Source organism: Caretta caretta, chromosome 17, assembly GCF_965140235.1.
Source record: "Caretta caretta isolate rCarCar2 chromosome 17, rCarCar1.hap1, whole genome shotgun sequence".
Lineage (NCBI taxonomy): Eukaryota > Metazoa > Chordata > Testudines > Cheloniidae > Caretta > Caretta caretta.
Window position 1 is genome coordinate 3,041,564 of NC_134222.1, and position 25,202 is coordinate 3,066,765.

The 25,202-nt window shown below is 53.3% G+C and overlaps 1 protein-coding gene across 1 annotated transcript; it reads right to left on the reverse strand.

The window, feature by feature from the left end:
* On the reverse strand, nt 1-22,072 carry TRARG1 (trafficking regulator of GLUT4 (SLC2A4) 1). The gene is made up of 3 exons (XM_048823722.2): nt 21,157-22,072; nt 7,475-7,607; nt 1-6,710 (listed from the first exon to the last, which is right to left on the reverse strand). Exons 1-3 carry the CDS (start codon nt 21,874-21,876, stop codon nt 6,691-6,693), a joined length of 873 nt encoding a protein of 290 aa, XP_048679679.1. The 5' UTR covers nt 21,877-22,072; the 3' UTR covers nt 1-6,690.
* Nucleotides 22,073-25,202: the final 3,130 nt, after the last annotated feature.

Consider the following 25,202-nt stretch of genomic DNA (forward strand, 5'->3'; position numbering starts at 1 on the left):
TTTGACCATGCATGTTACATTTTATTGTTTGTTCTCATGCCAAGAAATACGAAGGAAAGTATATAAGATACATCACGGCATCCTGCAGAAAAAGAAACATCACCAAAAAGGAGCTCCAAGCTGGAATTCCAGTTACATCAAGGCGATTTGTAAGGATCAGTCTGTAAACCTGTACAAAGCATGATCCAGACAGTTTGGCTTCAGAACAGGATGAACCTGGGAGTGTGACAATGGGGGATACATCCTGGGCTTCATTGTAAAGGCTCTCAGTTTTTTGTCTTCATGTAAAAAGCCCTGAAACAGAGGGTCCCTGCTCAGAAATGAGATCAGATTGGCATGGTGAACCGTGTTTTCCATTTCTCAAGTTCCTTGTCATGATTATTTATATAGATATTTGATTTTTCATTACCAGCTAATTAAAAATTATTTGAAGAAAAAACTTGCTACAGCTTTTTGAAAAGGTTTTTCTGCCTTGGCTTGAGGCCAAGCATTTGGCTAAACTTGGTTGTGTTTTTAACAAACAAATATATTTGTCAAAAATGGGCTTAAAGCAGGCTTGCTGATTTCAGTCATAACTATTGAGCCATGACTGGTTCCATAAAGCTGTAAGGACCAAACTTACGTAGATTAAGGCAAGGATGCCAAATATATGGCCCAAATGGAACCCACCTGTTTGTTTTTGCAGGCAGCCTCACATACTCAGATTATTCAGAATCTAAGCTTTAATTTTCAGAAACAAGTAACTTTCTGGCCCTCCGGGCTCCACAGATAAACTTGGTTCACATTGGGAAGGGTACCTGATGCAACATCTGCCTGAGTGTGCGGACAGCCTGAAACCAATGACTCCGAGGTGTGAACTCCCCTGTGCCCTGTTAATCTCATTGGAGCATCAACTGTAAAGCCCAGCAATGACACTTCATTGTCAGCATGACGCATTCCGTTACTGGGCAGTTTAGCGGCTGGAACAGGAAAGTGGGAGTGAAGCTCATGGGACTTGGGAATTGCTGCAGGCATGGAAATGCAGAAGGAAGAAGAGAGCAGACTTTCACAGGCAGGGAGGAGGAATGAAGCAGAGAGAGGATAGATGGGAAGAAATTAAAGCGCAGAGCAGAAAGAGCAATGGCCTAAAGGGGGGCAGATCACACACACACCCCCGGAGTGACAGTGAATGAGACAATAAGGGGAATGTGGATAGTTCATCACATGAAGACTGATCTTCATGCAAACTTCCCAGTGTCGTCAGTGAGGAGCCTGCTGTGGATCTGAGGGTATAAAGTCCTGAATTCAGATGCCGGCCAACAGACCATAATTAAACGTGGAATCCAGTGCTCTCCTCGCCAGGTGTCTGACACTCCAGGACTAGGGCTGGACTCACTAACCCGGTCACTGGGGCTCTTCCATTTTCAACTCCTCACTTCACAGGACCAAATTTCACATCGGGAATTTTGTCTCTTTCTTCCTTTTGTTTGTGCTACAATCCATCCCGCCTCTCCTGCAGAATCTGTCTGTGAAACTGACAGTGAACGAGTAACTGTAACCAAGTTGCCTAGTACATGAGTTCTCAGCCCTTTTTAAGCAGCTGGTGCGGGGGCCTTACAGCACACTGACACAAAACCGAGAGCTTCTCTGCTCAGTTGCACTGGGCCTCACAGTGAGCTATTACCTTCCTCTTAGCATCCCTGGGACCAACAGGGGTTTCCGTGACATGCCTATAAGCTGGAGCCCAGGAGCACCAGGAGCAGAGATATGTAGATCCCCACCCCCTGCAGATATGTTGGTACTCTGACAGAAGCAGTTTAACTTCACACTTGTCAGTCACTCCCTGGGCCTGCACTCTCGAGTCCTCCCTGAATTCAAGTTTATACCCGTTCTTCCCTCCTTCCAGCCTCTCCAGACCTCTCCCATCCTACTGCCTCTTCCCAACAGCAGGTGAGACTGGATTTCCACGGCTCCATTCGTTTCTTCTGCCTCCACCCTCTGGGCTTCATGTGGATTCAAGCAATGACGTCTGGAGCAGGGAGCTTCTCTTAATGTAGGCTGGGTTTGAATTTTGCGTGCGAAATTAAAGACTGTACTGCAGGGCAAAACTGACCAAACCCTGAGGATTTCGTAGCCCGGACACCTGTAACTGTGCCAGGTGTGTGCGCTGAGGCTGGGGCAGTAGCAAGTTAACAAAGAGCAGAGTCACAAGGGTGGGTGTGCAGGGGGCAAATCTACCTAGTGTGTGATCCTCTTCCTCTGTTATATGAACTCAGTGGAACTAGTGAGTCAGTGGTGATTGGATGCAGAAAACAAGGTGGATTGTACTCAACCACTCTGGCGAACTAGATCATTCTTAAATCAGCAGCAATACATCTCAGCATGCCTGAGAATATTTTGTTTTTTTCCCATTGTTGGTTTAAGTCCTCAAAGTATGTAGGTCCTTGTAATTCCCTGCGGCCACACTTTGTGATGCAGATATTAAGGGAAGGAGGAAGGATACTTAGCAGTGTCTTGGGCATGACGCCATCATGCACTGTTGTGACATGAGTCAGGGCAGGAAAATAGTGAGAAATAGGGGTTGAAAAAGAGATTCTTCCTGAACAAATGCAAGCTAATATGTCGGGGGAGGGGGAAACTGCACCAAAACAAAAATCCGATGGGAGGAGGAAAACGGAAATGCTAAATGACCCATGAGTGACAGCAAACAGCAAAATGGATAGCAGCTTGCTATGAGAGAGTGTGGCCGAAAAGTCCATACAATTCTGGGCTGCAAATGCAGAAGCATCATGCTGCAGAGCGGGGAGGAGAATCCCTCACTAGAAAATACCAAGGAGCCTGCTTCTATGCTACTGCATACAGCTCCAGGGCCTCCGGTATAGGGATGAGCCAAGTGCTTCTCGTTAAGTACAAACTCGTACTGAACCCCACTCAAACCTCTGTACCGTGCGCGGGACTATTCTGGCTACACTGTTAGCAGGAAGGACAGGACCTTTCCCCAGAGAACCGCTCTCCTGACACTCCCAGCCCTTATCCAAGTGGAAATTTTGAACAGTTTTAGGTTCAACCATCATTACTCCTCAGCAACCGATAAATCCTGAAACTGGAAAGAATTCAGGAACTATTAAGGGGAAATTTCTGAGAAAAATATATTGATGTGTACACAGAGTATAGCTAAATGGTGACGAAGGATGGGGCATCACTGAGTAACAGCATTTGAAATCTGTAAATCCCAAGGTGGGAGAGGAGGCGTTTAGGGTAGGGCAACAAAGTATGTGAATGGATATATTGAGCAAAGGAAGCCACTTAACCGCAACGTGGTGCATTAGTGTATTGGTGCTCTTCCCCGACTGCCATGCTTTCATGGATTGTGGCTACATGCTATGATTGTGATTGACTAGAGCACTGCTCTCGGGAGACTTTTGACTGGATCTAAGCACAAGACGAGAATGAGGGAGATGGCTTTTAAAGTGTGGAGTAGTGTAAAAAAATCTAATCCTGTGTCTAATTAGAAAGAAGAGTAAATCACTGAAGGAATGTGTCTTCATTTTTCTTTTTTATTATATTTAACAGTGAGACAGGAAGCTGTTGTCCTGACAGTTTGATGATGTAGGGTACGATAGAAAGCAAATCCCATTTGAATGCATGCAACAAATTATCACTGCAATTTTCTTTCTAAGGCAGCTCTTGCCTTCTCATGCATTCAGATGAATTCTGCTTTCTCTGTCCTAGTCCGCTTCGTCAGACAGGAATGTCTTCTGTAGAGGATCTTTAAAATGGCAGCTGCCCATGGGGGACCATTCATGGTTAAGGATCCACCTTCCCTTTTGAAAGTGCAGTGTGTGTAAAATCCATACCAAGAAAATATATATTGTTTTATATACTTAAATTGAGAGGGAGGATGGTCTTCTGGGGACTGGGAGACAGGATAACTAGTTTCTCTTCTTAGCTCTGTTACAGTCTGTCTCCTTTAGCAAGTCATTTAACTTTCCTATACCATAATTTTTCCATCTGTACAATAAGGATAGTGTTATACTTACCTACCTCACATGGGAGTTGAGGGTTAGTTAGTTAATTTTGCCAAGCACTTCACGCTCCTCGAGGGGAGGTGCTATATAATTATAAAGTATCATGTAAATTCTTATTTAATAAATACTTGGTTGCAAGGGATTGTAACTCATTACTGCAGTTTTCCTTCAGTGTCACCTATTCCCATTCCAGAAGGCTCTTTTTGTTGTAATTTCTAAGCACTCCCAAAATGCAATTTGTCAGTTACAAGTGGGTTGGGCCAGGGAGCAAAGGACAGGAAGATGCCTGAAGAGGAAGCCGTGTCATTATGCAAGTCAGAAAGGAGATAATGAACCTGAAAGGCACGTTCTGTGAACTGTATGTGCTGATTATGGGGATCTGCATGGGAAATGAATACCACGTGCAGTCCTGTTAAGTGGCCAACCAAGGGTTTCTGATGAGTTGCTGGACAAAGTATCTGGCTGCCTGAGGCAGCTGGATGTCTCAGACACTGTGAGTTTACACCTCGTGCATCGGGCATTGCTCAGCGAGAACCTATTCTGCATGAAATGTGAAAAGGGAAATCAAAACATACTTGAGTGCAATAAGCTACTGTCCCTCAGCTCCCTCCTTGCTTAAACTCACGGAGCTCTCCCTAAGTGCCAAACACTCAAAGTCAGATAACAAGAGGGATGTTGCAAAAGAGTTGGGCTGTGTTCTAGAAGTTGGTAGTTTCTAATCGAGTGCTGGAGACAGGAACTGAAGCCTGGAGATGCGGGAAAACATAGCACGGGAAAGCAGGGTAATGTAGCAAAAAGTCAAATGGTTCTGCATCCTAAGAATTGCTTCTAGCCGGAGAAGCATGTTCCTAGTGTACCCAGGGAATTCTGTGTTACTGTCACCGAGCTTCTGAGCCAGCCTAGCAAAAGAAAACATATTAATGAGGAGCACAGAAATGGGTGGCAAGGGAATTCTCTCAGCTAACTGCCAGCGGGTTTGGTTCAGAGCTTCCCAAGAGACTCAAAATTGCTACTAGGGGTGTGAGGGAGGAGAAGTGTGTTACTCTGCTGAGGCTTGGGAATGCCAGCGTTCGCAGAGCAGTCAAGGGTGTGGCTGGGTACCGGCTTGTAAAATGTGGATGATGGAGTGGTCAAAGTGTGCCCAACTGCAGCTCTCGTATAACCCCCATTGGTGAGTTTGCAAACAGCACCAATCGGAGATCGGGGGGTCAGCTGGCACAAAGCCATCAACAAAACCTGGATAAAACCTCAAGCGAGGAAGTGTCACACAAGGCGGGCAGCAGAACGTTGTGTACTAAAAGCAACAAAACCCAGCCCGGACAGAGTCAGAGGTGATGAAGTATGGCGTGAGGCCAGGGAACGGACTGTGAGGAAAATCCCAGGCCCTGAGCTGCTGGGAAAAGCTAAGCAGTGAAACACGTGTTGTGGAAGGTGATGGGAAGGCCATGGACAAAGATTTTGAACCCTGCCGAGCAGAAGTCTGTCATTTGTATGTAACGCACTTAAAAACTGACCTTTCATGGAGCTGAGCCAAGCTGCGTGGGTGGTTACAGCTGAAGAGGGGCTAAAACAGGCATTTGGGAGGATTGTCAAAGGGGAGCGAGGGTGCAATGAGAGACTCCCTGTGGGGCCTTTGAAATTTACCCCCCAGGCCAGTAGGTGTCTTTGTAGTGACTGTGACGGGCTCTGGGTTAGGCCTTTGCTCCAGCCATGATGGACATGGTATAAATGCTCAAGTGGACAGAATCTGCTCTCCGGTCCTGGGCACCGCTGCTGCCTCAGATTCCCGCCTGCACAAACGTTACCTCACTGGGGTGCAGAGAGGTAGAAATGGATTGTTCCGAAGAGAAGAGACAGTTCCTACCATAAAAGCCCCAGTGTGGGGTTGGGGTGCGGGGGACTCTCCTGCTAAGCTGGCATTCCTCATGCAGCAGAATCCCTGCTCTCCCAGCTCTGGGATGCTTTGGAATGACGGAAGAGCTTTGTACAAACAGACATGGAGCAGGACGTTCCCAGAGGCATGCAAATGGTCGTTAGCTTCCCCCCCCCCAATCAAAAATACAAAATCCCCCCCACCAGATCCTCCACCTTTCGCTGTGGTTTTGGCCAGAGCTGCAGAAAGGTGCATGTGATGTCCCCCTGTAGTGGCGCTCTCCTTTCTCCCTCACTGAATTGATTTAATCTCCCGATGGCAGTTTGAGCTTTTTCGTAGAGATGGAGAATTTGTCGATACAAAAAACAGGATTTGTCCCAAAATTGTAAAGAAGGTTCCTCAAAACGTCCTGTTCTCTCCTTTTTAAAAAAATTTAAATTTCAGGTTCTTTAAATAAACCTCATTCATGAAGTTCTCCTCTTGTCCCCTTTTTGTCATACTCTCCCTCCCACCCACCATCTTTGTTACTGATCAGGAGTGCGGTAGCGGATCTCCCTCCATTCCACCTCTCCTTGGGATTTGAACCTCTTTCCCAGTCCTTGTCGAGCTGCTGTGTTATCCAGTCATTTTGTTTGGTATGAAATCATTTTCCAACAGGCTGTGAAATAAATGCATGCACTCCCTTGGACGACGCTCCAGAAGAGATGTTTCCTCCGGCCGCCCTTCTAAATTGTAACATGGTTGCTGCAAGGGTAATATTAAAACCCTGGGAAGGAAAGACGTCTTCCTCTTCTTCCAGGTATTTTCGTGCTAATTGGTCTTCTGAAAAACTGTGAAATAAAGAGAGTCTTAGTACGGCCTCTACAAATTAAGTTACGTCCCCTCCCGCTCTTGTGTGGTTCCACTGAGGCCAGCTCGGTCCTTGGGGGAGTTGAAGTGTTGTGAGGTCAGCACACCTGTGACCTAGCACAGCAGTGGTATAAATGGTGCTGACTCTGTGGATTGGTTTGTTTGGAAGCACTTTGGGCTGGATCTCCAAGAATGCAGATTCATGTCTGAATCGCTGCACTTCTGCCTCAGGTACATGCTTCCGTTCTTCTAAACCATTGGTCCCCATCTTTCCCAGACCATGCCCTCATGTTACAACCCCCCTAAAATTGTGGGCTCCCCCTCTCTGCAGGCACAAGAGAAGGTGTTTACAACCACTGAAACCTGGGTGCAGCCCACAGGTGGAGAAAGTAGGTTCTAAGCTGTTTGTTACAATGCATTTCTCCAATTTCCAGCACATCTCCCAGGGGATTCTGGGGTTTTTCACAGGGCCACCGGTGCATTGTGGGATGGCTGTCCGAGCTATTTCAGCCTGTACTGTCCACAATGGCACAGAAACATTCAGGCTAGATTGGTATTTAGCCCTGCAGTCTCATCCTCGTGGTATTTCACACACGGACGTGTCCCTTGCATGTGGGCACACTGTGTTTTTCAGGTGTGCTGCTAGGGCCTAGCCGGTAGATTCTCTAGTGTGGGCCCAGGCGCGGAGGTGCCATGGTGCTCGTGCGCCAGCTGGCCAGTGGGGGAAGAGGGAAAGAGGCATTACCTGTGAAATTGAGCGAACAGTACAGCACAATGATGAGGAGTCCCAGGACAATGGAGACTATGCTGAGCAACCTGGCCATGCGCCCGAGTCGCCGAGCCCCATCCATGTCCCCCTGCTGTCCGCTGTTCCTTGACTGGCAGAAAGGAAGACACAAACAAGCGCTTGTCAGTGCTTGTGGTTCCAGCTCAGGGGCTGCTTTGTGTCTGTCACCAGCCTTAACCCATGCAAAAGGGGAGCTGCTCTGTTCGCAGCTGCGTCTAGACAACTGCATTAGGATCACCTGGTGTGAGTGTCCTGACTTGCAATCCAAGTTTGTCAGCAGTCTTCAGTAGCTTCTGAAGCTGAACTGCCCTGAAAAGTCCTGGCTGGCATGTGTGTTCTGCTCCTCTGCACAGGACGGAAGTTAGACCAGAGCAAGGGAGGTGTGTAATTGTCTAGGTGTGTGTCTAACAAATACAGCCCATAGGGGCTAAGAGGCTTAACATGACCACAGCCAGCGGAGATTCTGCTTTGATTCAAAGGGAAGGGTCCTGTGTTTTTAGGAGCTTCAATCCCCAATGTGATTCGCTTAGACAACTCTGGGACAGTGGGGCCTTGCACTTAGGGGCCACCTCTAAGGGAATCACAGTCACCACCCTCCAGAAATTTACATAACTGAAAACACACACCTGGGTTTAACCCCACCCCCACTTCCTGCTGCTGAGAGAGGAGCAGCAGACTGCAGTCTCCATAGCCGTGCACTGTCTCTGCCGCCTACACTGCAGCTGTGCAAGGTGGGCCAAAGTGGGAAATTTTTGTAATATTTTGGATGCCTCTCTGTGCCTCAGTTTCCCCTTGTATGTTGCATTGCTAACCAGTGGGTGCGAAAGAATGAAGAGTGCGCTTGGGGCAGCGCAGGAGACGTGGCAAGGGTGTCACCTAGCTAGCAGGGTGGACCAAACAGGTCATTAAAAGACAGGCCGGGGTTGACTCCTATCAGTGGAAAGTCCATGAAGACAGTGAAAACCTCAGTGGCCAGAACACTAACACCTAGCCCCCAATAAGCCAGAGGCAGGAGGTTTCCCCTTCCCTTGGCAGGGGAGCTGAGCAGAGGCCATCTTGAGAAGTAAGGACTGAGAGGTGACAGGAAGGGGATAATGGTTGACTTTGGGGAGAGGCCCAGCCGCTCTCACCTTGGCCTGAGAAAGGGGCCAGAGAGAGCCTGGAATGGAGGCCAGAGCAGGTTGACTTGCGGGTTGCTCTGGCTTGGCCAGATGGACTATGTCTTAACCTTTATTTCTCTGTGCTAACCGAAGGACGTCCGACACTGTGTCCCAGCTGCCTAAGAAACCTAGCTGTGTTCTCACAAGGCTCCTCAGTGTCACTGGAAATCCTTGTGGGGGCACACTGGTCCCTGCAGAGCGTACACATCTCTCACTAGCAGCCTGCTTCAGTTGGACTTCCTGGGCAGAGCTCCCGGTGTAAAGCAGGAGGGCAGGAGCCCAGAGGCTCAGTCTCCGGGGCTGGAGGCCCACCCTGAAGGAAGAGTGGGACCCCTTGGTGAGGACGGTCTGCCACACAGACGCAAGATTATGTGTTACTGGTGCTGCCTGCATGTGAACAGTGAATGGGCTTTAACTTAATGCTCGGGAACTGCTGGGTTTCATCTTGCTTTAGAGCAGTGGTTTTCAGCCTGTGGTCTGTGGAGACCTGGGATGCCAGAGACTATCTAAGATTTCCAAAGGGGGTTGCACCTCTATTCGAAATGTTGTAGATGTCTGCAAACGAAAAAGGGTTGGAAACCACTGCTTTGGAGTATGCTCCAGCACTCTGCCTCTCTGCTGGACTCTACATCTCTGTGCTGACCTTCCCGGGCCACGCAGCAGCTGTGCGCTGTATGAACTCTGCCTGCAGTGATGGTTGCTCCTGTGCTGGCAGCAGGGAGGGAGGGAATGGCCACCCCAGCTTCTCCACTCTGCTGCTTGATTGATTTCTGAATGCGGTCTGCTAGAGGGCGGCCCCTGCCTTGTAACTAAACCTGCTGGTTCCCAGGGTACAGCAGGGGTGGGGGGAGTCACGGGGAGGTGCCTGGAAACTCCTCTATAGGGATCATTCATAAAGGCTGCACAGAGATTGAATGGGGGCTGCCTCGTCCCACCCCAGCTTTGTCCCACTACCGGCCTGCCGTAGCACCTTAATGGGAGCCTGGAGGGTACAGCTAGTTTGTATAAGTAGAGCAGGTTGCAGCAGCTCCCGTCTTTAGGGGGAGCGGCAGCTCGGAGACGACAGGCCCCAGCACTGTCTGAAGCTGGCAGAGAGCTGGGGGGTGGGCGTTATATGGTTCCTGTGGAGCTGCCTCTCCCGAGTCTGGTCCCCCCTGCCCGGTGGCAGAGTGGCCGTGGCCCTGGCTGGCTTTCCCGGGGGCTCCTCTAGCACATGCGTACGGGAGAGGGATGACCCCCGGCAGCCACAGAAGCTGCTCTGCTCGCGCACAGAACAGCTGCAGCCTGGGTAGCGGCAGGGCAGGCCTCCCTCGTGTCCTGCCCCTGCTGAGGCTCCGGGAGGAGTGACGTCATTGGGGGGCTGAACGGGAGGGCTGCCTGCCCCGCTAAAACTCCAGGTCCCCCTCCAGAGCTTGAGGAGCAGCGACTACAAGGGAACAGCTGTCAGCTGGGTCCCTGCCTGGAATTGACCCCAGAGCTAGTGGGGAAAGGCTCCATACTGGATAGCAATGCACGGACAGTGGCGAGCAATGTCTCGGTAAAGCCGGACACCCTGCAGCTCCCACGGTACTCTGGCTAGCGCCCTGGGGTCTCCTTCATGGCTGCTTAACCACCACGTTGTGCTCTGCAAAGCTGCTGATCAGAGAACTCCACCTCTGCTAACTGTGCTCCGAGGCCTGAGTGCCAAGCAAAGGACCAGCCAGACCACATGTAACCCACAGTACAATTAGATGCAGCTTTAGCCTTCAGAATCAGTGACCGATTAAGCAATTTCCTTGTTATCTTCCCCTTGTAATCAGCAATAATCTGGTTTCCAAGGAAAAACACGAGGGCCAAAATTGGGTCATCCCCGATGAGGGAACCAGGTTACTGCTGCTTGAAAGAGAGCGCAAGGGCCAAGTTCCTGCTTCTCGGCTGCAGGGCCTGGGCATGCTAGGCAAGGAACAGAGGCTTGGCATTTAGCAGAGGGCCAGGCACTTGGACAGCAAAGATGTCACTACAATCAGGCTACTCACGGAGCCTCAGCATGAGCGACGAGTGCAGTGGCGAGCCAGGAGGGCACCTCCAGGGCCAAGGAAGATGTTGGCTGCTCAGTAGAAAGCCCTGTTTTCAGTATGTACCCCATCTTTCCCCAAAGCAAACCAATCCCCTGAAACCCTACCTTGTGCCTCTTGTTTCTGGGAAATATTGAGAAAAAATCAGATAAGGAATTTCAGAGCCTGGTGTTTAGAAAAGTCCCCCTTGTTGGGAGGTGTGGGAGGCTTGGGGACGTGTTAAAGGGGTGCAGAGGCCTTTGGTGAAATTCTGGCCCTACTGACAGTAAGGTGAGTTCTGCCAGGGAGGCCAGGCTCTCACAGGCTTTTACCAACAGTACAAAAGTTAAACATTTGGGATTTTCTAGCTGTAAAATATAAGCATTTCCATTATCCACGGCACCCGATGGTGGAACATGGAGGAATTGCAGTCCAGTGGTTAGGGCGCTGGCCTAGGACTTTGGAGACGTCTGCTCTGCCACAGACACCTGCGTGACCTGGGGCAAGTCGCGTCGGGGGCGTGTAGAGCACAGACCCTGCCCGCCCAGCTGGCCCGGGTAGAAACAGCAGAGTAGGTGGCAAGGCACAGCTTAGGCAGGTAGAACACAAACCCACCCGAATCCTAGATGGCTCTCTGCATGCCCAAGCACAGCCTCCTCCCCCAGCACGGCTCTTTTTAGTAGTGTCGTGTCCTGCTGCTGGAGCCATTCCCCCCTGCCAGCGCCTACACACCACCGCATGGAATGCAGCCCGCCGCTCACTGTGACGTGTAGCTACACACACGCAACATGCTGCCGCAAGCGTAGCCAAGGCCGAGTCAGCCTGTGCTCACTTCCCCGTCTATAACGGGGGGATACCAGCAGTGCCCCGCCTCACACGAGGGGTGTGACAATAAACCCATTAGACTGGGAAGCGCTTTGAGGTCTGCCGATAAGAGCTAGGGTTTTTACTATTATTATATTCTATGCAACTGTAACTGGCTGCACATGCGCCCCCTCCCACGAACATGCTAGGATCTTCAGGAGGAGAGCCCTGATTTAGGGCACCTCAGAAGATCTGTCAGAGTGGGGCTCCCCTCCTACAGACGCTGTGCACCAGCCTGATTTACGTTTTTGCACTCATTTAAAAAGGAGATGGAATTCTAGACAAAAAGGTAAAAGAGGTAAGATTGAAAGCATGAGTTTCAATAGAGTCCAAAGATCACACTTTCCTTCCAACTTCTGCTCCTTTAAAAAAAACAGACAAACCCCCCCTTGTGAAAATGTCCAGCAACGAACCATTAAGAGGTCCAGCAAGTCCCCCATATAACCCAGCATCACGCGTGATCATCCCACCTAACCCTAACCATTCACCCTTAAAGTTTGCGAAAATCTATGCAAAAATCAAACTAACAAATGACTAGACGATCCAAGCCCATTTCCTATCCAAGGTTCTGTAGCCAATATACGGTGTCGCTAAACACCACTAATGGTTACTTCATTAGTCGCTACAAAAACAACAAAGGTGGTGACCAAAGATATGTGACTTGTTACACAATAGATTTAAAACAGTTAAAATACAACTTGCAAGGTCTGCACAGACCTACATCACCATATAAGCACCCCATTTCATAACCCAAATCAATCAGTCATTCCAATTCCAGTCAGACAAATATTCTTCTGCTCCAGCAGCCCAGCACACTTGAGGAGAACGTACGGAACTCCGACATAACCTAACGCAGCCTGGATCTTTTTCCTTTCAGAAGCCGGATTGCACATGGAATAGAGGATATCTAAAATCAACAGTATGCATCCAACAGCCTATTTGCATTACTGAACAGAAGGTGGCAAAATTAAATCAGGTGGGATGACAGTGTGCGATGGATTATAGGGCAGTAGCGGGACTGGCTGAATCCCTTAACTGTTCGTTAACAGATTTTTAACATTTGGGATTTTTAAAGGCACAGATTTTTGTAACAAATGTGTAATTTGGAGGGGAAGATGTTGTGACGAAGTGGGACTGTTCTTAATGTTTCCTCTGAATAGTGTGGGGGTGCCTCAGTTTCCCCTAGGCAGTTCTTAAGTATCTAGGTGGTGGGGTAAGGGTGTATGATCATTGCAGTGCCCTAGAGGGCATGTGTGTGCAGGAGTCTGGACACAGAGAATGGCCGACACCCTGTTTCCTGGCAACTGATGGCCTGGGCCCTTCCCCCCCTGCAAGGTGAGAGCTGAAGGGTTGGAGAACAAAGGAATCAGGTGACCTCCTGGCCCGGGAAAGGAACAAAGCCCAGAGGAGGAGGGGCTGGAGGGGTTTTTCAGTTTGGGGCTGGCTGGGACATGGAGTGAAGTGCAGACGTGGTTGTCTGGCTCACTGCCCCCCAGAATGGACCCAGCTGAGGGGTCCCGTTCTCTGCACCTGCAAGCTCTGTTTTAGACCATGTTCCTGTCGTCTAATAAACCTTCTGTTTTACTGGCTGGCTGAGAGTCACGTCTGACTGCGAAGTTGGGGTGCAGGACCCTCTGGCTTCCCCAGGAGCACCGCCTGAGCGGACTCGCTGTGGGAAGCGCACGGAGAGGCAGAGGATGCTGAATGCTCCGAGGTCAGACCCAGGAAGGTGGAAGCTGTGTGAGCTGTGTGTCCTGAAGACAGGCTGCTCACAGAAAGGCGACTACCCCAGAGTCCTGACTGACTTCATGGGGAGCAGTTCCAGAGCATCGCCCAGGAACTCCGTGACAGATGTATGTTGGACTCCAGAGAAACACGCTTGCATTGGTCTATACGTTCCCTAACAAAACACAAACAAGGAGTGAAGTCCATCACTACAGCTTCTGGATCCTTTTTCTCTAAGCTCCTCTTGAAAAGTTATGAAAAATACACAAGCATTCACATGGAATGTTCTGTGAGCATTTATCGCTGTCCATATATTACTCATTGGGATGGAAGGGTTTGATTGTAACTGATAAATGTCAGTCATCGTGGATTTCACTTTCCACGTAAAAACATGAGTAATTTGTGTCCGTTAATCAATGTTTGCCGGGAGGAAGTTTGTTAAAACGTAAGAACCTCTTGAGGACTAATCAGAGTGTGTGGGAGTGGCTGTAGCTGGCAGTTTAGTGTTAAAAACTAACCACTGTGAAATGATGAATGACTGTGTCGGAACGCACTGTGAATCTTGACTTTATGTTGACTAAATAATTAGCATGTGACTCTTTTTGAAACATGCTAGTGGGAACATTTTAGGAGATAAAACCAGCAACATCATCAATGGAATCCTTCCAAGTTGTTCTCTGACGATAACACTTATTACAGTTACAAAGTGCTGCGCATTAATTGCACTGAGCCTCACTGTATTCCCTCTGTAGTTCCAGTTGGCTGGGGCATTCGTCTTCATTTCTCTGACCCTGCTACTTGAGTGGTGCTGTGCGCTGTTAAACAGCCTCTGTGCACACCTCTGCCCAGAGGGAGCGGCATGTTAGTGCTAAGGGGAAGAGGTTTCCTGCATGTGTGTTTGCCAGAAGCTGGGAATGGGTGACGGGATGGATCACTGGATGACTCCCTGTTCTGTTCATTCCCTCTGGGGCACCTGGCATTGGCCACTGTTGGAAGACAGGATACTGGGCTAGATGGACTCTTGGTCTGACCCAGTCTGGTCATTCTTATGTTCTTATGTGTAGTGTGTGAAGAGATCTGGGCCCTGGAGATGCTCTCTAGACATAGAGTAGTGCCTTAAAGTGGAAAAAAGCAGCCCAGCCCTGACCATCCCTGGGGTTTTACCAGTGAGCACTGTGTAACGTCAGGGGCTGTTTGTTGCATCCTGTTGCGAGGGGCTGAATGAGGCAACAAGAACAGAGAGCATTTGCTCTTTCCAATGCAGCCTCTCCCAGGATTGGGCCCTGAATGCCTTCCCCTTGTTTGGAGAAACTTACGGTTGGTTTGCACCATAGGAGCAGCAGGAGAGGGGGTAAGAGAGAGCCCGGAGTGTTCCTTGGGGCATCTCTCTGTGTGTCTAGCAGACTAAGTGCTTCCAGTTGTAGCCTGGGCTCTGATGCACACAGGCTCTTCCGTTTTGGACGACTGAGCTGTCGCAAAGATTCTCTCCTTTCCTCTCTCTGTCTCTTAGTCCATGCTCATTCATGCATGTTCCCAGTAGAAGGGGTGGCGGGGTGGGAGGGGAGTTCATTGCACTGGCAATTGGCAGCAAGGCTGGTCCCCAACGGTTCCATCTCCATTTGTGTGTGTTAGCTCTGCTCTCTGAAATGGGAGGGCTGAAAGGAACTGAAACCGATTAACGCAGGCCCAGATCAGCATCACCAAAGCCAGTCCTCAGCTTTGTCAAATAGGGAGACTGAAAAAGATGCACTCAGGTGTCTATGCAGCCAGGCCAGAAGTGACTCATTCCATGAGATCACTCTGGGAGAGGAAGGGGGAGATGGGCAGATGATGTTTCTGCTGACCACAGGACCTGCTGGACCTGAGTGCAGCATTTGAAAGGTGATTTATGAGCCTAACTCCAAAGGCATTTCAATGCTTTCTTCTCTGTTTGCTGCTCAGTGCTAGGAAGAGGCCTTGTGCGAAAAAGCACTGACTTCACGGAAAATATAAGAGTGCAAGCCCCCACAACAACTGGAGAAAAATGATCGGGCTGTAAGCATGTCCGCCAGCTGCCGCTATGGCTGCAAGCAGTCTGGAGCATGCCCCCAAGGGGAGCTGGTCCCAAGTGCCTAAAGCCTCTGGAGAGCCTGGTTCTTGCCATATCTCTAGCTACTCATGGGGGAATTCTGTGCCACTTCACATACGCAGAATTTATGTCCCCCGCAGATTTCTTTGCTTCCCTGCAGAAAAACGACTTTCTGACAAGGAAGCAAAGGGAAGCTGCAAGAGCAGCCCTGCACCACTCCTTAGCAGAGCAGGTTCATTGTTTCAGGCACCCAGAGCAGCCAGCAGAGAGGTAAATCACTGCAGGGCTGGGGACACCCCAGCTAGTGGCTCTAACCCTGAGCTGGGATTGGCTGCTAGTCCCGGCTGGGCTGGAGGCAAAAGAAGATGGGACAACTTCTTCCCCTATAAGGAGTGGCTGGAGCTGTGACAGACCCACCCCCAGAAACCTCCCCCAGCTGCAGGAAGCTCAGCATCCTCCCCTGCTTCTTGCCCCCATTGCTCCTCTGCTGTGTTGGGGGGGGAAGGGGTCACTGTATGGGGAGCTGCTCCCCCATCCACCCAACCCCTGTGCATCCGAATCTCCCATACTCAGACACCACTGCCAAGCCTCACCCTGTACACCCAGAACCCCTCCTAGCCCTCCATACCCAAACCCCACCCCATTGAATCTCAACCTCTGCATCTGGAGCCCCTTGCACCCAGACCCCCTGCCTCTGGACCCCCACCCCTGCACCCAGACCACCCCGCACTGAGCTCTCTGCACTCAAACCCCCACCCTGATGACCCCCCCCCGCACCACCGAGCCCTCACATCCAAACCTCCATGCCAATGACCCCCCACCCCACCAAGCCCCACAGCCCCAGACCCCCCTGCTGAGACCCCCACACCCAGACTCCTCCGCTGAGCCCCAACCACCTTCACCTGGAAAGCCCTGCAGTGTCCAATTGCCCCTGCACCTGGAACCCCCCCCAACGAGCCCCTGTGCATCCAGATCCCCCCACACCTAGACCCCCTGCTGAGCTGCCTGCCCCCAGATTGTCCGACACAGAATCCTTGCACCCCACACCGGATCTCCCCCACACTGAGCCCCTCCACACTTGGACCTGCCTGGTTGAGCCTGCCCACCCACACCTGGCGCAGGCGGGCAGGGCCCCAGGGAGTTTCTGGGGCAGGCCCAGGCCTTGGTGCTGTGTCAGGTCGGGTGCAGCCTCACCGCTGAGTCTGTGTCCCCGGGGTGGGGAAGCTGCAGGGTGATCTCCCACCTTCGTGCAGCCAGTGGCCTGTGCTCCCCACTGCCATGCTGGAGCCTCTGCATTTAGTTATTGACAAATAAAACGTGCAGAATTTTAAAATATTGTGCGCAGAATTTTTAGGTGCAGAACGGCCTCAGGAGTATCTCTAGCCCTGCTGGACATGTGCTCAGCCAAGTTTTATGTGCTTGATCAAGCAAACATCTGGGTGTTCACACCTCGCTGGCCACAGCGAGCCAATTCATCCCTCACGAAAGCCAGTGAAACTTCCATTGAAGCCACCGGGAACTGTGCCTGCTTGTACCAGGGCTATACTGAACGTGAGCTCTCCATGCTGAGCAGTCTTCTCCTCCCTCAGGACTGAACCCAGATCTGGGCACTTCACTACGTGATGCCGGATGCAGCGCCATCCACCGTGCTCCCTCTGGCTGGGACAACGCTCCTCAGCAGACGAGGAGTGTTTGGCTGTGATATGTTCCTGCGTCCCTTGCACGTACCAAGGTACATACGCCCCATTGCACTTATGTCTAGGGATGGGCAACTTCCTAACTTTCCTCTTCGGTTCCTCCCCCACTCCAACGGGGCGGGTGTTTGACATCTGAGCCCCATCACCGCCGCATAGAACTGCTGAGGAACCCAGAAGGAAGAGTGTGGAGCTACTTTACACAAGGCTCAGCCGGCGGAGGGATACCTGGGAGTTAAGTGGCTCATGGCTGAGTGTGTGGAGCAAGACTCCACTATCCCACAGAGCCAAATGAGGTGAGTCCATCTTCGCCCACATCCTGGCTAAGCAGGCTCTCCACTGCGCAACTGACGCCAGCTGGCTTCTGCAAAGAGCCCGCTTCCTCTTCCAGACGGAGGCCTGTCTCTGCGGAAGGCTTGTCTCTAGTGCCTGACACCACGTCCCTCTCTACATCTTGATCGGCTTCTGGGGAACCGCTGCCTGCACGTTCCCCGCGGTGCGTTTCTGTGCAGTAAGCAGCGTGCTGGAGCTCTGGGGCTGCTGCCTTCCCTGAGCTGATTTTTCAAAGGGGAGATTTGCCCGTATTGCACAATTAAAAGGATAAAAGGGGCCCATGGGTGGTTCTTTCCTCCAGACTAATTGGGGCGGTGCGAATTGGAACCCAAGGTGTGCGTGTTGAGCCACCCGCGTGCAGGGAGGGGCGGGAGAATTGTTAGCTATGCTCTGCCCTGTTCTCACACTGGCTAATTCTGCCTTGGAATGTGGGAATTGCATCAGTCTCCGTGAAGAGCTCCAGATGTCATCAGCTCCTTGAGCCCAGAAATACCTGAGCCCAGAAACTGGCCCGGGAAGCCATAGAAAGGGACTGATGAAGTCCCACTTTCTATTTTGGGGGGTAAGTTTGGCTGTTTGTGGAGCAGGAGGAAATAGGCTCTTTTCAGTTTTAGGGATTGTTGTTATTTACCAGTAAAATCCCTAAACTGACCTTGTTGGAGGCAATCTGGACTAGTGCTTAGTGTAAGAGATCAGGCATAAAGCCTCCTGGGTTCTAGTCCCAGCTCTGCCAAAGTCGCTGGGTATCACTTTCTCTCTGGGTCAGGGGGATAATGTACTTCCCTACTTCAGAGGGTGTGTAGATGAGGATTAATGAGTTGCTGATTCAGAAGCTCTGCGGGTGCTGAGTATTCAGGGGAGAAGATACTGACTTAACTCCCTGGGCAGCATGGTGCTTCAAGAGTTAATGTTTCAAAGAGCCTTTTAGAGCTTCAACTGAAAGATGCACTGGAAGAACAAAGTAGGCATTCATAAAACAGAATGTGCTCCCGGCCCGCCTCTGGTCCGTAGGCCAGGCTCCATGCTGCTTGGCAGCGTTCTCCTGGGGAAAGCCACGTGGGAGGAGTTGAGAAAAAAAAATAAAGGAAGGAAAACAATGGGCCACTTTTATTCTATAGTTATTTGAACAAAAGGCTCCTGTTTAATCTCTCAGCACTTGAACAGAAACTGCTGGAGCTCTGATTCTGCTCTGGTAACTCGGCCACACAGCAGCTAACAAACAGACGGGAGGAAAGACCAGGTGTGAGAATTATTATTGTTGTTACTATACTATTAGACCTATTAAATAACAACCAGGACCCCACTCTGCTGGTGGTAGCCAGACCCCTGAAGGCACACACCCCCTGCCCTGCGAAGCAGATGGGGTAGAAGGGGTCATGAACACGACAGTAAAAGGCTGTGGGCGTCATGTCTTCCCAGTGCTTCCTTACTGGTGTCGGCGTTAGTTGGAACTGGTTGGTGGAGGGGGATCAGGCATCGTCCGTAAGTCGATATTTTCCAGAAAGGCTTTGGTTTGGGATGGGCTTCTTTTAGTGGAGAAATGTCGCCGTAGCCGCAAAGCCGACGCTATGGGGAGGAATGACTTGTGGATTTTCAGTGGTCTTCTCTGAACATGCAGGCTGTAAGCCCAGAGCATTGGCCTGACATGGCTAGTTGGTGGGAAGACAGCACAAATCCATTGAAACAAACTGATCTCAAGCCTGCCTGAGCCAAATCTAGACCCTAGATGTAGGACAAACAGCCCCTGGGTCCCCTGTCGGTGAGCACAACAGCTGGCCCTGTGGTTTTTGTCCTGACTGTGACTGAATCCTTGCCCCTGCCCTTCCAGCGCTAGTTCACTGCCCCTCGTGGGTGGAAAGCATGACCAGTCTCAGCAGCACTGTCCCCAAGGCCCACCTGGAATGGACGCGGGTCATGCTCTGCCACCTTTCTGTGTCACCTAGGGTGAGGAATGAACGGACCCTGCTCCCAGGGGCTCATCAAGCCACCACTATATCCTGTCAGCCTTTTTTTTTAATTCTTCTTTTAAAAGAACTTGCTTTTTCTAACTCCTCCAGCTGCAGAGGAAGCTGGTATGGAACTCTCCCCGGCTGTTTTCAGATGCTGAGTGAACTAGCAAAGCTGGTTTGAAAGGGGTCCTGGCTTGCTCTTCGTCCCTCGGGCCCTACCTCAAATCACTGTCCCATTCTCTGCCCTCCCACTGCTGCTCCTCTGTGGGAGCCTGGGCCTGCCTGGATTCTCTTACCCTTCTCTGCTTTCCGCACAGCCAGCGTGCTTCGGCAGGGCTCTAGCCTGGGCTCCAGGATGGTTTAGCCCTGGGGAGGTTTGTGTGTCCCTGAGTCCCTTGCATTTCTCCCCCCCAAATACACACACACACACACACCCTGCCCCTTCCCGGAGGCACCCCCAGCTCCGGGGGAACAAACTGTTCTGAACTGGGCAGGATACAAAGGATTCCAGGTTCCCTTCGGGTCTGTAGCTGGGGAACCCTGGCTAAGGGACATCCCCAGCCAGGGCACCCCCAGTCAGCCTGCGGCTACTCCTGCTTCAGCAGCAGGGCCTGCCCCAGGTGGGGCCCTCAGCCTGCCCAGCCCTGACCAGGGCACCCCAGCCCAGCCGCACTTGGGGGGAGCGGTTGTGGGAAGGGGCCGACCTCCTTCCAGGGGGTGCTGTGACCCCCCCTTCAGACAGCGACGGGTTCCCTTCTGCCGCCTGCCCCCTCCCCAGCCCCAGAGCGTCCATCCCTGGGGTCCAGAGAGAGGCTTGTCCCGCTCCGAGCTCTGGGGCCGGGCCCGCTGGCGGCCCCGTGGGGCTCCGCCTCCCCCGCTAGCCAAGTTCCTTAGAGCCTCCCCGGGCTGAACAACCCCTAGCCCCGCGCTGCCGGCCTCTGCCCCCGGCACTGCCCAGCGGGACGCAGCTAGCCGCGTGTGGCGCATCCGCAGGCGGGGTGGCCGGGGAGGCACCGCGGGAGCCGCCCCGGGAGGGGCCGGGCGCGGGGTCCTGCTGGTTTTGCCGAGTGCCGGGGAGGGAAGCGCCCCGAGGCCGGGCAGTGCCGGGGGGCCGCCGGGGCTCCCCTCTCCGAGGCGCGCAGGGGAAGTGCCCGGTCCGTGCAGCCAGGGCGCGGCAGCCAGCGCATCGCCCCAGCGGCTTGTCCAGCCCGGGCTGCTGGGCGCAGCGCGCTCGGTTGGAAGGGAAAAGCGGGGCGCGGAGTTTAGAAGCGTCCCCTCAAGCTTGTGGGGCGGGGGGGCAGAGATGGTGGCTGGCGCCCCAGGACCCCGGAGAGGAGTGTGTGGGGGGGGTGTCTGGGCGTCCCAGGACCCCGGAGAGGAGTGGGGGGGGGGGGTGTCTGGGCGCCCCAGGACCCCGGAGAGGAGTGTGGGGGGGGGTCTGGGCGCCCCAGGACCCCGGAGAGGAGTGTGTGTGGGGGGGTGTCTGGGCGTCCCAGGACCCCGGAGAGGAGTGTGGGGGGGGGGTGTCTGGGCGCCCCAGGACCCCGGAGAGGAGTGTGGGGGGGGGTCTGGGCGCCCCAGGACCCCGGAGAGGAGTGGGGGGGGTCTGGGCGCCCCAGGACCCCGGAGAGGAGTGGGGGGGGGGTGTCTGGGCGTCCCAGGACCCCGGAGAGGAGTGTGTGTGGGGGGGTGTCTGGGCGTCCCAGGATCCCGGAGAGGCGGGGGGGGGGGTCTGGGCGCCCCAGGACCCCGGAGAGGAGTGGGGGGGGGGTCTGGGCGCCCCAGGACCCCCCGGGCGGGCGTTCAGCACTTACCATGATGGAAAAGACCAAGGCCACGATGTTGATGGGCCAGACGGGGCAGAAGCAGGAGAAGATGGCCAGCACCAGATAATCCAGCGGCCGGCCCTGCTCCTGGGCACTGGTGGTGGCGGTGGAGGATGCCCGCCCCAGGCTGATCCGGGAGGGCGAGTGCGGGGCCGCCTCCAGGTGCCCGGCGGACACAGCCTTGTAGGGCAGGCTGTGGCCGTTCTGCTCCGTCTCCAGCGACTTGTCGCTGGCCAGGGTCCCCGAGAAGGACTTGGAGCCCCGGACCCCCTTCTCGCCCTTGCCCTCGCTGGCGAAGAGCAGCTGCTCCGTCTCCTGGCAGCCCGCGGGCAGGGCCGGGCCCCCCAGCGCCTTCTCGAACTGCGCCTCGCTCTTGCTGGCCATGGCTCGCGGCTCGCTCCTGCGCCCGGCTAGATCGCCATGCCCGGCGGGCGGGGCGGGCAAGGCAGCGGGCAGCTGCCCCGCGGGGCGCTCGGGCTGCGGAGGCTGGGCAAAGCGCTGTAGCCCGGCCAGCCGGAGGGGTCCCGCTGCTCCGCCCCAGGCAGGGCTGCCCTGCCCTGCTCTCGATCGCTGTCCTGCGGGGGAGCCTCCTTGCTGGAGCGCTCGGGTGTGAGATCCCCTCCTGGCCCTGCCCTCCCACCACAGCTTGGCCCCTTTCTGCGAGGGCGGCTCCCGCTGGGGTGGGGCCAGCTGTGCCCCTGCCCACATCGCCAGGGGGGACCGCGCTGGAAATCGGCCTGAGCCAGAGAGTGGCAGCCCCCGGGCAATTGAGTTTTGCCAGCCTCTGGGGTGGTCCCCTAAGGGGGGCGTCACTGGATCCTAGTTATGGGGCTGCCCTCGTTGTTTGCAGCGTGGTGGCTGCGCGGGGCGCAGGATGTGAGAGAGACCAGGGGGGCAGCTAACAGCCTTTATTGACCCAACTTCTGCTGGTGAGAGAGAAGCTTTCCAGCGACACCCAGTGCTGCAGAAGAGCTGGGGGGGGGGGGGGCTCCAAAGCTGATCCCTCTCACCAGCAGAAGCTGGGCCAATGAAAGCTGACACAGTTAGGCCGGGCCCCAGGGAGGCTGCCATGTATGTCTAGGGTGTGAAGGAGCAGGGTGTGTGTCACCCAGTGTGGGGGAGTCCGGGGCCTGCACCCCTCTTCCTGGGATTCACAGAAGGTTTATTGGACAACAGGAACACAGTCCAAAACAGAGCTTGTGGGTACCACCAGGACCCCTCAGTTCTGGGGGAGCAGGGAGCTTAGACCCCAGCCCTGGAGTTCCCTGCGTTCCTCCACCCAGCTCGAAACTGAAACTAAACCCCACCTCCCCCCCCCCCAGCAGGCTCCCTCCTGCAGCCTCTGTCCACATTCCTGGGCAGAGGTGTTACCTCCCCCTCCCCCTCCTGGCTCAGGTGACAGGCTCTCAGGTCTCCCATCCCCAGTGCAACTCCCCTGCCACATTCCCAGGTCAACACTCCCCCCGCCCTGCTGCATCACAGTGTGTATTTGGCAGGCAGATACATGTACCTTACATCCCCGTGATGCCCACGGGAGTCTTGGTTATGCACGCAGGAGTGTGGTGGAGAAGGTGGATGCTAAAGGAGGGGAAGGGCTCCACCAGCCACTTCCTCAGCTGGAGGGTTGCACCCACTAACATGTGCAGAGCTGGTGGTGGGCCTGGGGCACCTCCTGAGCCCTCCCCATTGGCCAGGAGCTCTCTTTCCATAGGGATCACTGGTGTCCAGCCAGCTCCCTCTCCTGTCGGTGGGCACAGCAAACAGTAGCTGTGCCAGCGGGTGCCAAGTGAGCCCATCAGTTTGTCTTTGCATGCTGCTGTTGATTTATGCTGAGATGCTGAGCTTGGAGGGCTGTTGACTGAACTGTGTCAGGATTAACATAACGGATGGGTTTCCCGTTAGCTGAGCAGCTTTGAACATGAAGGAAACGCTGCTGGAGCCAGCCTATTGTCCAGTGCAATTTGTGCTTTATTAAACGCCTCCTCGAGCAGAAGCATTGGGGCAGATGCTGTGGGACGCAGGGGGGCAGGTTCAGAAACCCTTCCCACTAAAATAGGCTTTAGAAGCTTCAGATGGCAGCCAGGAAGCGTCACTCTGCAGGGCGGGCAGCTGGCATGTGGCAGGGCACCAGGAAGCACCATGCCTCCGTGGCATGTACTAGTGTTCCCTTGGAAAAAGGCTCAAAGATGCTGGACAAAATTGTAGAAATTTTGACTAACAATTGGTGGCTGTTAAGGCTAGAAGGGACCCTGTGGTCACCTAGTCTGGACACCCCCCCCCCCCCCAGCCATTTCTGCAGCAAGCTCAGTAACTTGTGTTTGTACTATAACATCTCGTTCAGAAAGACCTTTGGTCTTGATTTACAGATTTCAGACCAGGGTGAATCCCCCCGCCATGGCTTGGTAAATTGTTTGGGGTTAATTACCCTCACTGTAAAAAATGTGGACTTCCTTTCCAGCTGGAATGTGACAAGAGCCTTTGTCTGCTAGCCCCAGCTATCCTCTTCCCACCTACAGACTTACAGCCTGTGATCAAGTCACCTCTAAACCATCTCGGTGAGAAGCTAAAGCAATTGAGCCCCCACGTAACATCCATGCCTAAAACACAGGCACCCTTTCCCTACACTCTTCCTGGGATTAGGGAGCCTGGTTCTGCTCTTACACCCGTTTTAGTCCATTCTACTCTGTTGACTCTGATGGCTACTGATTTACACCAGTGTAAGAGAGAGGAGAATCAGGCTGACACAGCCTTCCCAGGAGCTGTTTGGGAAATCCCAGTAATCACCCACCTGCAGTTGCAGCACTTGGTATCGTCCAATCAGTTCAAGCTAATACTTTGTAATTCCGGGCGGAGACAAGCTTGGGAACCCTTATAAATATATTATCAAGCACTAACTGCATCGAGGCAAAAGTATATTTGTTTTCTCGCATGAGTGGGTGGATTTTTCCCTGAACTCCTCCTGCAGGGCTGGTTAGTGCTTGGGGAAAGTGCGCCACCCGCAGATGGAGCTGGAGGGAGGTGGGTTACTGGGACCCTGGCTGACGGGTTGTGGGAAGCAGCCCCCGACCTTCTGATGTGCACAGGGTAACGAGGTGCTTTGGACATTGGTCCCTTCTCTGCTGTGTCTGGGGGGAGAGGTGGAGGGATTTTCTATTCTGTGCAGCAGAGGTTCTTATCCTGCCCTCAGCACTGCCGTATCTGAGCACCACCCAGTCGTGCATGAAGTGATGTGACTAACGTCTCTCACGTGTGGCTCAGTCTCTCTCCTCCTCTCCCTAAGGGGGGAATTTGGGGTGCCGTGGAGTGATTTGCTTTCGGGGGGGGTTGTTGTTAATGTCTGGGGGGGCTCTGTGTTTATTTTGGAGAGGGCCAGTCGGAGGACAACGCCTGGCACTTGCAGCAGGAGGTGGTGAATTTGGGATGGTCCTTAATCCACCATCTGAGACCAGTCCCCAGGGAAGCACTGTCTCCTACACAGGTGAGCGTTACCCATGTGGTGGATAGTCCCATTGGGTCTGAGTGGTGGGATTCTTGACCATGATCCTTTTGATATGCTGAGCCCAGGCCATGGAGAACCTTGGGCCAAGACTTGGAACTTGACCCACTGTTCTACGGGCCCAGCAGAGCATGCAGAGGACAGGTCTTGTGTGCGGGTGGGGTCCCGTCTTGCTGTGGAGATACACTGCAGTGGCCTTTTGTCTCCATGCCCAGGTGAATTGCATTGCTGTTGGCCCTTTGGGAGTGACACAAAAGGCACAATGGTGATTCAGTCTAGGATCTAGTGAGCTCTGAGACAGGTCCTAGGGCCTTGTGGCTGCTAACTGTTCCTCCTGCTCCAGGAGTCAGGAGACTCTTGTCTCTGCAGAGGGGAAGGCAGAATGTTTGCACGTGGCGAGGGGACTGGTTTCCTGCCAGTGTCTCCTCTCACAGCGGATTGGCATTACTGGGTCAGGTCCAGCCAGGGACAAGCGCGGCTCAAGGAGGCACAGACCTTCCGGAGCCCCAGCATTCGCACAGATGCTGCCTTGTTATCG